This window comes from Danio rerio, chromosome 5 (assembly GCF_052040795.2).
Source record: "Danio rerio strain M-AB ecotype USA chromosome 5, GRCz13ab, whole genome shotgun sequence".
In the NCBI taxonomy this organism is placed as follows: domain Eukaryota; kingdom Metazoa; phylum Chordata; class Actinopteri; order Cypriniformes; family Danionidae; genus Danio; species Danio rerio.
The window spans coordinates 16,070,309-16,085,986 of record NC_141025.1 but is presented as its reverse complement, the minus strand read 5'-3'; the positions used below and the strand labels follow the sequence as shown (position 1 = coordinate 16,085,986).

General features: G+C 34.4%; 1 protein-coding gene across 4 annotated transcripts in view; it reads right to left on the bottom strand.

Moving 5' to 3' along the window:
* Positions 1-670: 670 nt before the first annotated feature.
* The window catches only part of tbx1 (T-box transcription factor 1), a 28,233-nt gene continuing 13,225 nt past the window's right edge, over positions 671-15,678 (bottom strand). Inside the window, exons 1-8 of one of the 4 annotated variants that reach the window (XM_087251387.1) lie at positions 13,382-13,892; positions 11,829-12,219; positions 9,127-9,228; positions 8,724-8,895; positions 7,814-7,969; positions 6,552-6,619; positions 4,409-4,509; positions 671-1,660 (exon numbers count right to left, since the gene is read on the bottom strand). In XM_087251387.1, coding sequence (XP_087107513.1) covers positions 1,278-1,660; positions 4,409-4,509; positions 6,552-6,619; positions 7,814-7,969; positions 8,724-8,895; positions 9,127-9,228; positions 11,829-12,219; positions 13,382-13,568 — 1,560 coding nt within the window. In that variant the 5' untranslated portion in view covers positions 13,569-13,892 and the 3' untranslated portion in view covers positions 671-1,277. 4 annotated transcript variants of the gene reach the window in all.

Here is a 15,678-nt window from a genome sequence, read left to right as displayed (position 1 = left end):
GGGATTAACTAAATCACCGAGCAGAAAAACAGTAGAGTAGACTCTGCCAAGCCCGATTTTCAGTATTACTCTATAACGACTCACTTTAATTGATATTTAGGCTATACTTAAACGCTTTTTGCAAAAACATTTAACCTCATTATTTCTTTATAATTAGTATGTCTGAATGCTTAAGTAATCATGTTTATAATAAATAATTGATAGATGCACAATAAATATTTTTTCTTCCTTTTTAATTAAGTTTGCACACTGTTAAAATGAGAGCACAACTTTAGCCATGGTTTTATGATTAAAGAAAGCCTTTCTTTAAAAAAAAGAAAAAAGCAATGAATATTAAATGTTAATGAGCAACATTCAACCATTTATACGCCACTAATTCAGTCATTTGAGTTTTATTTAAAAATAAAGATTTTACTTTGAAAATATAATAAATATTAAGAAAATATTAAAATAGTTTTTTTTTTCTGTCAAGGGTGATATATTTTTGTTTGGAGGTTGAAATAAGCTCAATTACAATCCTCTGTTGAATAATGCATCTCTAATTTCTGTCCAAATCAAACATTTCTGAAGGTCTGAGGAGAACAAAAACAGCTTGTTGCATTTCCTCCAAGTAAGGAAATTGATAAAGCTTCTTGCAAAAACTGTAGAAGAACTGCAAATGCTAACCGAACAAGTTTAAAGGTAAAATATTTAATGTTTATTTTACAAGTTCAGCACAGCCATTCTGTTCATTTATTTATTTGAATTGCTGTACGTCAGTGCCACGTTACAAGCTTCACGGATCTGCTAAAGGTGGTCTAGCATTTTCCCGAAAAAAAAAAAAAGAATTAAAAATCAGGGCATTTCAGCACCTTCAAAACAGCGCGACATGCAAATAATCCATCTATCTAGAAGCTCAATGGCTCAAGGGTAATATATATATAACTTATGGCTTTTTAAAAGCAAAAACAAAAAAGTGCATCCAACACAAAAGTTCAATTCCAGTCCGTGATAATGCATCATTTGTCTAAAGAAGTCCTCCTCATATCTCCAAACACTAGTTATACTGCAGTTTCCCAGTGGCCTGTCATTGTCTGATTCTGAGTTCACAGGCCGTCCGGAGCAAATGTTGTCCACATGCTCCACAAGGACATTTGTGACATCTCTCCCTTCAATAAATATGGCAGCTCCTCTTCTCGTCCGTCAGAAGCCACTACAAAAGATGTGTCCAATCCAAAACTCAACAAGTGAGTCCAAGACACAAAGGTATGTGTGTGTGTTTTCAGTTTAATCAGTCATTATCTGGGTCCGTAGTCATAATTAGTCGGTGCGCTCGTCGCAGAGTACATGTTGGCTGTGGTTGGGTTCATGTGTGGATGGTAACCGTGGCCTCTAATGCTGGGTGAGGGATAGGGGGACGGCCTGGTTTTGGCTCCCAGGTAGTGTTCGTAGGTGGCTGGATACTTGTAGGGATGATGATGCAGGGTGTCTGGTGGTTGCGGGTGTCCGTCGAGGCGAAGTTCGTGAGGTGGGCTGCGTGGGCCAGCTGTGAGGGGCACGGCATGGAGGCCGCCGAGGACTGGAAGGGCAGGGCTGAGGACTCGAGACATTAGCTGGTGAGTGGGGTCAGAATGCAGAGGATTCCCACTGGGGTCACGGTCATATTCTCGCCTGCTGTCCTCTATGGATGTAAAAGAAATATTGTGTTAAATATAGGATTTGGCATAAAGACACAATCAACCGATCACAGACATTAGACCGATCGCTAACCTCATCATTCATTTCATTTAAATAAACTTTATTATCTATCCCACAGGGGTTGGAAAATTGTCTTTAGACATAAATAGACATAAACACCTATTTTTAAAAATCTTTTTTTTTTTTAAAAACATTGGTAGTGGGAATAATGTCTACTTGTACTTCGCCTTTTTTGCTGAAGTGACTATCATACCATCATCATACCATTCAATCAATTTTCAACATGTAGACAAAATCAAGTCCCACCCTACAGTTTGTATCTTGTTTGATAAGCTGTCGCTCTAATATGTCAAACTGGAGAAGAGCCTTGCAATCTATTTTTAATAATAACTGCCCCACCAAGAAAATAAATATTTGGATTGCATTTCTTTTCTACTAATGTCACTAGTTAACACACTCAATGCATTTTTTTAACACATCCCATCATTTCTAAAATATCAGCCTCTATCAAATAATTGATTTGTCAATTTATGGTAAAAGTACTGGAATTAATACATATACTATGAAAATATAAAAACATATTCAAAATAAAACATTTTTAAATACTAAATCACCTTTTTTGAGTGTGCTATAAAATATTTCTGATTCTCATTTAGTTAACACTAAACACTTATTTTCAATAAAACCAAAATCAAGTGTAGTAGTGCAACAGGATTGTTTTTTTTTTTTGTAAACCAACAATGCTGTGTGTGTGTAAACCATTATTTAAAACAGTCATTCTTAAAATTACTTTAATAACAGTCATTATTTAAAAGTCAAAATATAGTCAACCATTTGGCAGAGCAGGCAGTTAACACCAACTTTATTTAAAAAAAATTAAATTGTTTTTGTAGAACCAAAAGAACCCAATATGATTATTTCATTACATTTCTACAATGATTTTTTACAATTATTTTTTCAGTGAACAATTATTAAAAGAACATGGTCTTTCTATTGTTAAAAAAGCCTTGCTGCATTAAATGTTTAAGTTGAATCAAACTTACATCAGTCTAACTGACAAAAAATGTCAAGTTAAACTTTGTATAACCTAAAGCAGGGGTGCCTAAACTTTGAAGGGCCAAAAACCAAACTTGAATGAGGCTAGTGCGCCAAAGAAAAATAGTTGCCATGGGTAATTTCCTTATTTATTTAATAATATTTAAAAATTACTAGAAAACATTTATTTAAATTATCTAATACAGTATTTATTACATTTATAATGAACTTATTACAGTAAAAACATAACAATCGCATTTATAACAGAATTACACTAGTTTTTGCCTTGATTTGCTTGCCAATGTCTTCTGCTTAGTGCTCTATCAGTCGAGTGACAGTATTTACATTTTTAAAAATCTGATTAATTTACAACATTCAATTGAAACATTGAAGTTTAGTTTGCTTCTTTGTAGCTCAGCAATAAAACAAACAAAAAGGTCATGTCAAATTCGAAATGATGATTTCTGTGTTGAAGGTGTTTGCCCCAATCCTCTTCATTATTCTCACTGTCCTCTTAGATAGGATGATGGGCCAAATCAAAGATTACAATGGGCCAACTTTGGGCATCTCTGAGCAAAAACATTTAGTTGAAACTAAAGTAAAAGTAAAGTTAACTAAAGTTAAAGTAACATAAAACTCTTTGTTGTCATGTTTTTTTTTCATATTAGAGTGAAAATAAATGCAATGAACAAGGCAGGCAGAATTTTTAGACTAAAATAAATAAATTTGTTGATTTAAATTTGGTATAATTTGCTGGTATGTGTTTGCCATCTGTCCAAAAAAAAAAAAAAAAAAGATCTTATTTGTCATAAATCAATTCAATGTTCAACTATCAGTGGCTTTGCATTTTTTAATAACTAAACTTTTGTCACTTGCTTCCTGAAGAATCAACATCATTTTCTTATCCTTCAATAATCTTATTTTTCATTAATTTTCTTTTCGGCTTAGTGTCTTTATTAATCTGGGGTCACCACAGTGGAATGACCCACTAAAATCTTATTTTTATTATTCTTTTTATTTTTGTAAATATGCTTGTCTAATGATGCAGTGTTTTGAATGACTCTTTACAAATTTAAGAAGCCCAGACAATAAGTTCATAGACCTGAACCGCAATGACAAAGTGGTGTCATTTAGTTCATTTGTGAAATGAGATGTGCTGCGCTTGATTGGCAGGAAAAGTCATGAGTGTCCTTCAGCCAAAGAGGCGAATTCTCACAGGAAATCATTTTACACTTTGTGAAGGACAGAAAAAAAAATCTCAGTCTGAGGAGCATGTCCTCCAGGCACGCAGCTGTTCAAACCTTTTTGTATTGAAATCTGCGGCGCTCAACTAGACAAATGTAACTGTTTTGCCCAGTGGAACATGGATGCTAAAAACCCAACAGACTGGAGCTATTACTCCACTGTAGACCCTTTATTTGGGCCTGTTGCTCATTTCAAGCGAGTTGGCTTTTATGCTGTAATCACAGCAGAATACGGTTTAGTGTTTATGTATGTGAGTGTACATTCTTATACGGACCGTTTGATCAGTAATGGATTTAAATGTGTAATAGGCACACAATATTATCCGTAGAGCAAATGTGACAATTTGTCTTGTCATATTGTTGAAATGTTCATTTGTAAACAAAGGAATATTATTTTAACACATAGTTTTCTTGCTAAATCAGATTGTGTTAGCAGTGTTTTGTATACAGACCTTTTTCTGTGCCGTTCTGTTGTGGGGGAGAAGACATGGGGTTTCTGGTTCGAGCAAAAGCACTCATGATTTGTAGCGAGCCTGGCCTGTGATTCCTGGGCCTGAAGAGCAGGCAAGATAGAATCAGGGACTGGAATGCATTGTTTTATGTATAATGAATGGTATGTCAAACACTATTAGAATTTTAAGGCTTTCAGGTTGTCTTTTAAATATGCATATATAATGTAACAGCCTAAAACCCTGAAAAGTAGAATGCTGTTTGAAATATTGACTGTTAAACCATTGTAAATTGCAAAACATGTGCACACAAATAAAAAGAGTGCTCAGCACTAATGAGTACACCCCATTTTGTAAATAAATATTTTTATCCATTTCTCAGTGAATATGGGTAATATATATTGGTGCATTTAAACAACACAGATTTATTAAACAAAAATATGTATTAAAATAATAGTTTAGTCACAGAACATCTTTAGAAATGGAAAGATAATAGAATTAAATTCATGAAAAATATTGCAAAAAAAAAACACTTTTCAACAAAATTGTTTAAATATTTTTTTTGTCTTTTGATTTTTGCTTATTTTGAAAAAAAAATTCATATTTTCCTCTAACATATAAATTTGAGTTATCAGTTTTTGCACCATTATTGTTAGTTATTTTGTTACATTTGCTTCAGATTGGCGTCAGTACTGACTAATCTAATGTATATGCAGAAATATAACATTGTAAAGCTTCCTATAGAAAATATAAATTTGAATGAGAGGTTTGTGAGGGGTGTACTCATATATGCTGAGCACTGTATATGATAAATGTATGTGTGTTTTTGTGCACATTTAAATTTGCAATTTATATTGCGTAAAACACTTTTTTTTATATATATAAATCCTGTAAATTTGTATTTAGAGATGACATTTCTTCCTAATTCAGAATACAAATTTTATTTGGAGCAAATTATTTAAAAATAAATGACATTAAATGTTGCATGTTTTCAGACTACTATATTTAGAGTAAACAATACACTAAAACATGCTGGGTTGTTGTAAACCAAATGCTGGGGCAAATATAGTCAAACCAACTAGGTTGATTTGACTTTATTTAAATTTAATAATAAAAAAAAAAACAATTGCCCAACTTTGTTTATATTTGGCCCAATATTTTAGTTCACTAAAGTTTTAGCTTAAGACATGAGTTTTTTGGAGTTTAAATTATCCTTAGTCTCATTAAAAACAAATGGGGAAAATAACAACAACAACAAGAAAGAATAATAAGCATAAAAAATGAATGAATACTTTATTCTGGCTAGTTATTTTCTAGGGGTAAACAATATGTTTTATCTTTAATAAGGCCTTAATATAATAAAACAAATATAAGCATAAATAAATACTTTTCTATTCAATTTAAAAATTTGTAATTTTGCTGAAAATGCAATATAATAGTTAATGTACAGGGGGAAATGGTTGATATATATATAGCTACAAAACAATAAAATGTTATCAATTCATTGTCTAATGTGCATGTTTATTTTGTTGACATTAATTTGCCTCATTACTTATGTTTTACCTCAGATGCTAGGGCAAATATGGTCAAACCAGCTGGGTTAAAATGTATATTTTAATTAAAATACACACGTACACACACACACACACACACACGCACGCACACACACACACACACACACACACACACACACACACACACACACACACACACACACACACACACATATATATATATAATATACAACTTTGGTATTGTCCATGTTTGACCCAATATGTGTTTTTAAAGATACCAGTTTTAGCTTCAGAGTTGAGAACAATATTTTATCTGTAATATAAGGCCTTAATAGATTAAAACATGTGAGCATGATTCAATATTTTCCTATTTAATTAAACATAAGTTATAATAAAAATAATAATAATAATAATAATAATAATAATAATAATAATAATAATGAAAATATTTAAGGTACAAAGGAAAACGGTCAAGTAGGCCTGTAGCTACAAAACAAAGCACAGTTATGCTATACAAATCTAGTAAGCATTCATTGTCTAAAGTGCATTTTTGTTTTATTGAAATCAATTTCTGCCTAACTACTTATGTTTTACCTCAGATAAATGGATGAAAATAATATGGTAAAACTCACCAGTCCTCGGGATCACAGTCTCTGAAGCCTTTGGCAAACGGATTGCTGGCGATTTTCAGTTGTGTTATCTGAGAGAAATAAAGAGAGAAGTTGAAAAATATGGAATTGCCAAATGAACAAATACGGGTATTCACCTCCAGTATTGTTCATTTATTTTTGCTCACTCAGTGTTATTGTTTATACAGGTAATCAAGTTCATTCCAGAGCCTTGTGTTATTATAAGCCTTTTTAAATTGTAAACTCATTAAACCATGTAACGCTCCAATTAATCGCTTATACAACAACTTTAATGCAATATGTGCGGTGTTCCAGGGCGTAGACACTCGACGATTGTATTTATCTTAACTATAAAACATTTCAACATTTATTTGGACACGGATTGTAAAGTATTTATGTTAAGTACGGACGCGCGAGGTAATGCCTCATGGCTGTGGAAAAGCGCTGGATGAAGATGTGTGCGTGATTTTCCGGAATGAGTTGAAAAACAAATGTAAAGCCCGCGGTGAGAGTTGGAGATCAAGAGGTCAAACTGATAGAAGACAGAGCAGGAAAGACAGATGAAAAAAAGAGAAGAAAAACACTGGACAGCTGCGCGAGAGCATCGGTGACACCACAGTCTTTCAGCGCTCAGCCACCGTCAAGTGTAGCCTAACTTTATTAAATTTTAAATTAAAGTTTTATTAATCATTGTAATTACAGTATTTAAAATTTTAAAACTAAACTGAAATCAAATGAACATCGTTAGCCTATTGATGTGATTTGCCCATTTATTAAGTCATCAAATTGTAATATATATATATATATATATATATATATATATATATATATATATATATATATATATATACTCGTATTATTATTATTATTTTATTGGTTTAAAGCGTCTGTAAAAATGTTGGGTTCCACGCAAATCCTTCGTGTTTTTCCGACAAAAAAATTAAGTTAACTTAGTCATTTTGATCAATATAAGTTGATTGTACATAAAACAATCAAGGTGATCCCCCCCCCCCCAAAAAAACTTAGGAATTGTGTAAATTCAGCTCATTTAAATAAGTAGCCTAGTTTTCAAGTAGCAAAAAACATTTCTAAGTGGGCTACGGATGAAACAAGTTAACAAAACATTAGCATTTATCCCTAAAGAAAAGCGAGTGGTTTTTAATTCTGTAATTTGCTGTAAGCCTAATATTATAACCAGTGGGTATATGTGAAAACAGGAAGGTTTTTCTAAAATGTAGTAATTAGTGTCAGAGATGAGCACTTACTCTGTGGTTTTGATAGGCTGTGACGGCGGTAAATCTGGTCTCCTCGAAAACAAATGTCTTGTAATTTTCTTCGGCGTATTTCTCGCTGTCTTTCCTAGGATCCACGTAGACCACATGGAATCTGGGCTGGTATCTGTGCATTGAGTTCAGTATGATCTGCAAGAGCAACAATAATAACTGAACAGTTTTTTAAATGAATAAACCAGGCAGCGAGCATCAACCAGGTGAATCTACGCTTTTTACGCGTACATTTTTCTAAATGTTTTAAAAAATGTTTTTAGCATAAAAGGTTTTTAAAAAATACTTTCAATGTAGAGTTTATATATGAAAAGTTAAGAAGCGATCAAAAGAGTAGAACATTCACAATTATTTTAGCCTACTCTGTAAAAAAAAATGCTGGATTCCGCACAATTCCTTCATAATGGCCCAACACAAATTGATTAAGCTAACCAAATTGTTTTTACATTTATGTATGTTTATAGTTTATGTGGAATGAGCTTAAAACAATTAAGTTGTCCGCCCAAAAAACTCGAGAATTTGGTTGATTCAGTTCATTTTAGGTAAGTAGTTTAAACAAGCAGCAAAAATATTATTTATTTTTAAATGTAGCTTAGCCCACGTATACATTATCATTTTACGCATTTTTATTTTGTTTTTCCACCGAAAGTTGCATATTACACATAACGTCTAAAATATACAATAATTAGGTTATATCGACTAGCCATGGTTAGTGTTATAAAATATTGACATTAGATGTGCAGATTTTGCCCGGGCATTATTTACTCTGTCTTCCACTGGTCTGTGCTGTTCTCAAATAAATCAAGACAAAGCCCATCTATAGGTTTAAATCAATCTACTATTAAAAACATATTTATTTATTTATTTTTTAAGTAAAAAAGGTAACACTTACATGTCCGTTGTCGTCCAATAGATTATTGGTTAGTTTTAGTTTATCGAAGGAAACTATCTGCTTCATCCACTGCGCTCCTTTGGCAGGTGAGTCGGGGTGATAGTGCACTCTTCCTGGAGTCGCTGGATCGGCTTTCCCGGCCACCAGCCACGAAGAACTGTGGAAGGCATACCTTCCGTGTAGAGAAGAAAAATAATGAGCGCTCTGCTTGGACTGTCAGGTTGTTGGGTTGTGCTCTTAATGTATTAATATTCACTATAAATATGACATTTTGTGCATTAAAAAATCGTAGACAACCTTACAGATATTTATTCCTTTTCATACATATAAGGTATGCATGCATGCAATGTATCGTAGTAGGCCTTAAAGTTATGCCCTTGGCACATTTAGGTTTATGGCATACCTATATCGTTTATCATCCACTGGTAGGAAATCCATCAGGAGCATGTAATCTGCCATTGGGTCCATTCCAAATATTTTGACTTGAAATGTAGGAAACATTCGTCTGGAATAAGGAGAATGCACATATAATCCGTTGTAAACGTTCATGCAAAACATCTCGAATTCATTTTATGTAAATATTCTTCTAATTTTCATAGTGATTGCGATGTAATATTTGATCAAAGTTCTGACAATTTGAAAGTAGCTTATTTTGCATTCTATACTGACTCGATGTGTTAAACTTATATAATATAGTGGGCCTATCCATGCGCAGAAACAAGTTTAGCGCTTTTCGGACCTACAATAAAATGTTTCAGTCTTTCCCTCTCTCACACACTCATAAGGCCTGCTATGAGTAAGGATGCTTTCGCCGATCATGCTAAACAAATACTTAAAGATGCGTGTATTGGGGTACAAATACATTATTCTGAAAGCCAATCTGCAAACTTCTGGAGCACAGGCACATCGCATGCTGCATACCAGTGAAAGTAATACTGGAATCATTGTTCAGTGAACGTGAGTGTCTTTTCAGGCCCCTAGTTGTGGGTAGGTGAAGCTAAAGTAGCTTTTAAAGTGCCTTCCTTTAGATCCAAAACAGTAAACACATTAGAGTGACTGATGACCTTGCGCGCACACACATAAGCGAATGAGTAAAAATGTCACACTATTAAAATTGTTGGTTCTTATTTAAAAGAAGAAAAAAAAATATTTTTTGGCTCCTTTTAGCATCGAGCATAGCAGATCGTTATGAATCAAGCCTGTGATTTCATAAGGGTCATTAATGCAGTTAAATGCACCTCACGTTTATATTCATAACTCAATATTATACTTAAAATATGTGCAATTATATTGTTGAACAGTAAAATGCAAATGTACGAATAATACACATGTTTGAAAAACGTCTAAATTAGGATTAATCTTTTTGCTTTTTTATTGAAAATAATAGCTCATTTATCATTACTTTTAAATAAATTGAATGCTTTGTTGTGTGGGTAAATTTGATATAGTTATATTTGAGATTTTATTTACCTTTTTCATTTATTATTTTATTCTACTTGAGCCAGGTTTTCGATTTTCTTTTCTGTGTTTCTTTGCTTCATTATTTCTCCTTTGTTTAACATCAAATGTTCTTTTTGTGTATTTGCTTTTCTGTATCTGTTTTTTGACATTTCATATTCACTATAAACAACAGCTAACTGGTATTTAAAAGCATTTACCTTTAATTGCTGTCTTAATTTATTAAAATCTGGTCAAGGCCAAAGTCACTGTCCAAATTTAAGTTATATTCGGCCTGCTAATTATAAAAATAAAATTCAACTTTAAAAATTCTAATATTAAGTAAAATATAGCATAATATGCTACAAGTTAAATGAACAGAAACAATTAAACAATTGTCATAAACATATTAAATTAAATACCCATTTCGAAATGTGAAAGGCGTGTAATCAGTTACCACAACATAATAATTGGTAAGGAAAGTAATGCATTGTGAAAAAATAATACAGTTCTGTGCAAATGTTTAATCTATTTGGAAAATTGGATTAAAATGTTAATTTAACTATGTACAAAATTTCCTTTTTTTTTATTTATTTATTTTTTTTTTACAAACGTATGAGTTAAAATTAGCCATGTGATTAGTATAGCGATGTTTGGTTATTTATCAGAATAAAAGACTAATTTGCTTATTGTTTAAAGTGCATGCAATGTTTTATTCCCCAGTGAACTGCTTCGAGTTTTAGTAGGCCAAAGCAGCTGCAAGAAATTAACGCTAAACTTGATGAACGGTCCACGTAGTGGTTTAGTGACCTCATTGTCAGTATTAATGCAGATGCTTTGCTTTCAAAATTATTATAAGTGTCGTTCAGCTCGTTTCCTTAACTAGTGATTTTTTTAGGTACATTTAAGATAGAAACATTATTTAGAGCATCACGATGCACCCTATGAGGCCTGGTAAGGCTAGATCAAAATACATGTGTGAATTTGTATTTGTGTGGTACGCTGGAGCGCATTTATCTTAGTCGTATAGTGTATACATATTCATTTGCTTTGCATTCATTTAATCACGGTCTGTTTTGCACGAGGTAATTTCTAGCTAAAGCTCGACATTCACCTGAATAAACAGAACGGCCTGTGTAAATAAGACACCATATCTATGCATGCACTATAGTGAATTAATCCTGAAGTCAGCAAGGAGCCCTTTAGCACACAGGTGGGCTAAAATATACTGTATCTTACGCTGTATGTCTTATCACTGTGTAAATAGGCAGTTTACACTTTAATTTAAATGGCCATGATTGTGCTAAGCTTATGTTAAAGGTATTTATTCACAATTGATCACAATGAACTGACAATAAGATGATAAATTTGTATTTCTCGTGCAAGTATGATTATAAGATGACTTCAGTTGACAAAACAAATTGTTACCACCAATCAAGTGCATTGACGATGAAGATAGGCTACTTAAAAAGGCTCATATTGAAATGCAGATACATTTAGATTGCTACACTAAATAGAAAGTTTGTAGGGGTTTAAATTAAAAAAATGAATAAAACGAAATAAAACCTAAAAATTAACAACAATAACAAGAATAATTAACATCAATGTTGAGAAATTGTTAAAACAACAACCAGATGTCAAACAATCTTCAGCATAATGTCAACTCACCTCCCGGCTTTTGTGACAATCATTTCAGTCCCAAGTTGATTAAATTCATCCCAGAGTGCCTTCATTTCCAACTGTACATTAATATTGGCTACTTTAGGGTTCTTTTTCACCAGCGTTTTGTTCGGCGTTGAGCTTGACGACGACGAGGAGCAATTGGAGGTCCCGCTGTCTCCTTGTGCCGGGGCTTGTGCTGAGTTGGATCCGGAATAGTTGTAGGCGTGCTGGGCAGCCGGGCACGGCTCAAACTGGCTTTCATGATGGCTGTATGGATCCCCAGGAGAAGGAGAGAGATGGTAACTCCCGGGCGTATTGAGGCTGCTCAGGCTGCTGGTCGTGAAGGCTGCAACATCGCAAAAATGGGACAGCTGCGTCAGCCACGGGCTTGATATTGCTGAAATCATTCCAAAAATTGGATTTACAATTTGCGCTGGACTCGAGTTCAAAAGCAACAATATGCAAGTGAGTGTTCGTCTATATAGAAAGTAATTTCAAGATGTCTCCAATAGATAATGTGTCGATCGCGTATCGCAAGGTTTTCTTCTTTTATGACTGTCCAGAACTTTAAGAACGATGATCTCCTTCAATGTTTACGCATTTTGCTTAGATTTGACGAATGATGTCTTCCTTCGCACTGAACTTGTAAAAACGACTTTTTAGTAAGTTTGTGTTGATTACCGATCTAAACTCGTGCGTGTTGGCGCACCGTTGTTTTCAAAGTCTTGCGCGCTGTGAACTGTTCCAAGCGGCCTCTGTCCTGCCCCTTTGCTAAACTGAAATCCAGACTTCTCTCTTATCTCTCGCATAGGGCCTCCCCTTTGCGATAAAACCGGTTCTTATTTCTATTTAGATAAGGAACTGCAGGTAATGTGCCTTTCCTCGCCTTGGGACGAGACTGATTGACAGAGAAGTGCGCCCCTTATAATGGGCTTTCCGGCACCCATTTACTTTTGGATAAGTGTATCGCCCACACCGCCCTCCTCTAACAATAGACTGGTTAGCTGGCACGACGGAGAGTAAACTTTTTTCGCAAAGAAAACAAACACCCGCGCAGTACGGACAGACAACTAATGTTGCGAAGGAACAAGTCTCCGGTCCATTTCTAAGCGCCGTTTCCTTTTGTTTACAATTTCGCTGTTGGTTTTTGTTCATCTGACAAGCTCATCCTTGGGTTGGAGGTGGAATCTTTTCCTAGAATTCTGTGACACTGTTTCTACCGTGTACTGTGCTTAATGTTTTCTTTGACCTGTTTATGTTATTCAAAGACCACGCAAGCCTGTTTTACAAATTATAGCTAAGGTGCAACTTTGGAACACTTATTTGCATTTCGGGCTACTGTAAAATAATATAGAGGAAAGCGCCGTGTTTTGTATATTAAATGCATTGGGCGTAAACAGACAGAACATGCTTCGTTGACTGTTGCGTTATAATATTGAAATACACGTGTCTTTGGTATTAACTGAAAGTTTCTCGCGCGCCAACTGCGACGCGAAAGTGTTAAACAAACTGCGCGAGCCCAAGAAATCACAAGGTTATTGTCAAGATCGTGCCCGTACCTTCCATCTCCCGCGTGACAGTGCTGTAATGCATTTTAATGTATCTGGAGCAGTTTTGCACCGCTTGCTTGTCCAGGCTAGTGGCGTGTTTGTCAAACGTGGTGTTTCCTGCTTGATCCCTCGCTGAAATCAGACAGGCAATACTGAAAGCATTTGCCTTTGGAGAAAGGGGACTACTGTCGTCCATAAGCGAGAAACTGAGTCAAGGAACACCGCTTCCACCCCCTTCCGAGCTACTCCATGTCGAGAACACAGACAGTACAAACAATAACTCGAAGTACACGAAGTTGCATTCTTTCAGAAAGGGCCTTTTGGCGATGTTGGTGATCTCCACTGTTTTCAAAACAAACTATTCCCACGGAATTTGCTCCGCTTTATATGCTCCAATTAAAAGATCTGCTCGAACACGTCCGGCTGTATTAAAACATCGCTCCTCTGCACACACACATACACGCACTCAGAAAGTGTTTTCTTCAGCCGCGGTGTCTGGATGATGTCATGAGGGCTCACTGGAGAAGAGCTACTGCGGGAGAGAAGAGAATGTCAGAAGCGCGAGCTCCACGCCTCCCGTGCACGGTTGAAAAAAGCGTGCACGCTCTCCGCGGGATGTTTTATTTGAATAGGACCTTGTCAATCACTGTACCAAATTTGAATTCGCTGGCAAGAAAAAAGAAAAGAAAAAGAGAACGTCATCACGCGGATGTCCTGCTATACTTTTACAGCAGATTATATGTTGCGCCTTTCCCACTGGTAGTAGAAAACATTGCAAGCACAGACACTCCGTACTGTACACCAATGAACTGCATGCAGGCACACTGAACTGCTCGGTAAATTAAGCCAGCTTAAAGCGTTTGACCTATCAGTGCATTTAAAAAAGGATTTTAGTGGTTCTTTGCAAGATCTTAGACTCACTGTATATTGTTATTGAGCTGCCATATGTGGGAAAGTTTTAGGAAGTTTTTTTTTTAGTTAAAGTACTTTTCAGATCATCGTTTGAATCTTGGAGCTTAATCCTTTTTACTACGTTTGCTTTAGACTTTTGATTGTAGGCTAATAGTATTTTTTATTTTTAAGAAACCATGTGTACATTAAACATGCCTATTTACGCATTTTATACGTTTTTAATTTATACATCATTTAAACCCGTTTGATTACTTTAGGACAATACACTGAATAAACTTATAAGAAACACAACACAAGTTTAAATCACGTATTTTGCTTTACTTTTTAGTTAATTAAAGGGGAAATCAGAATAAAATAATATTAATAATATCTTTAATAATAATAATAATAATAATTAGGCCGTTCTTAAAAGGCAGTAAGGTAGGCTACTTGTAAGCAAGGCATTATGTTATTATTATATATTTTTTGCAAATAAGTTTAAAACATCTCTGTAGCCAGGTAATGACTCAAGTGCTCGTGAAACGTAAGGAGTGTATCGCGTGGCTCAGGCACTTGACCCTTCTCTTTGCTATACAATATCTTACTGGTTATCGGCTTATCAAGGTTCATAATTAATGAATAGAAACAAAAGTTATGTTTTGTTGACCTGCAGCGATAGCAACCGGATTGAATCTAATTTACACTCGGGCGATTGAATAACAGGCAAAAGCAACGGGGCACTAATGAGATAACCTAGTTAACGACACCGCTGTTTTCACTTCAGCTTAACGCTATTTGTTTTTGGATGTTTATCTTACCCCTCGCATGCTAACGGTCATAAATAAACAAATGTTATTTTTTTAAAGAAAATCTTTGAGATGTGTGGGACATTCATTCAAAGAATCATAAACAATTTTAGTGTATTTTATTTGGTCTATATTTTATTTACAAAAAAAGAGAAAGATCTTCTAGCCTAAATTTCCATTAGTTTAAATACATATTGTATTCTTCTTTTTCAATACCCTTTTGGACGATTTAAATTGTTTGTTAATTAGATTACACTTTAAAAATAATCTTATGATTAGAACGTGTTACCTAGTTTATTTTTTTTGTAAAAACCACATACCGTGTATAGTGTGTCACAACATTTAAACAGACAATGAAATTGTTGCATTGGTTACACATTCCTCTGTCTTTTCATTTGTTTATTTATTTATTTACATTTCTATTTTCTATCTGTTTGCTGGAATTGTTACAGTGACTCTGATTTTTGTGAAAGATCAAGTAGCAGTCGTGCGTATAAGCATTTCCTTCTTTTATCAGATGCGTCTTTTGATTCTAGGTCACTTCATCACTGTCAAGTCGGAAGCGTCCTTTGTAAATACTCAGGTGATAACAGACACAATTCAGAGCTT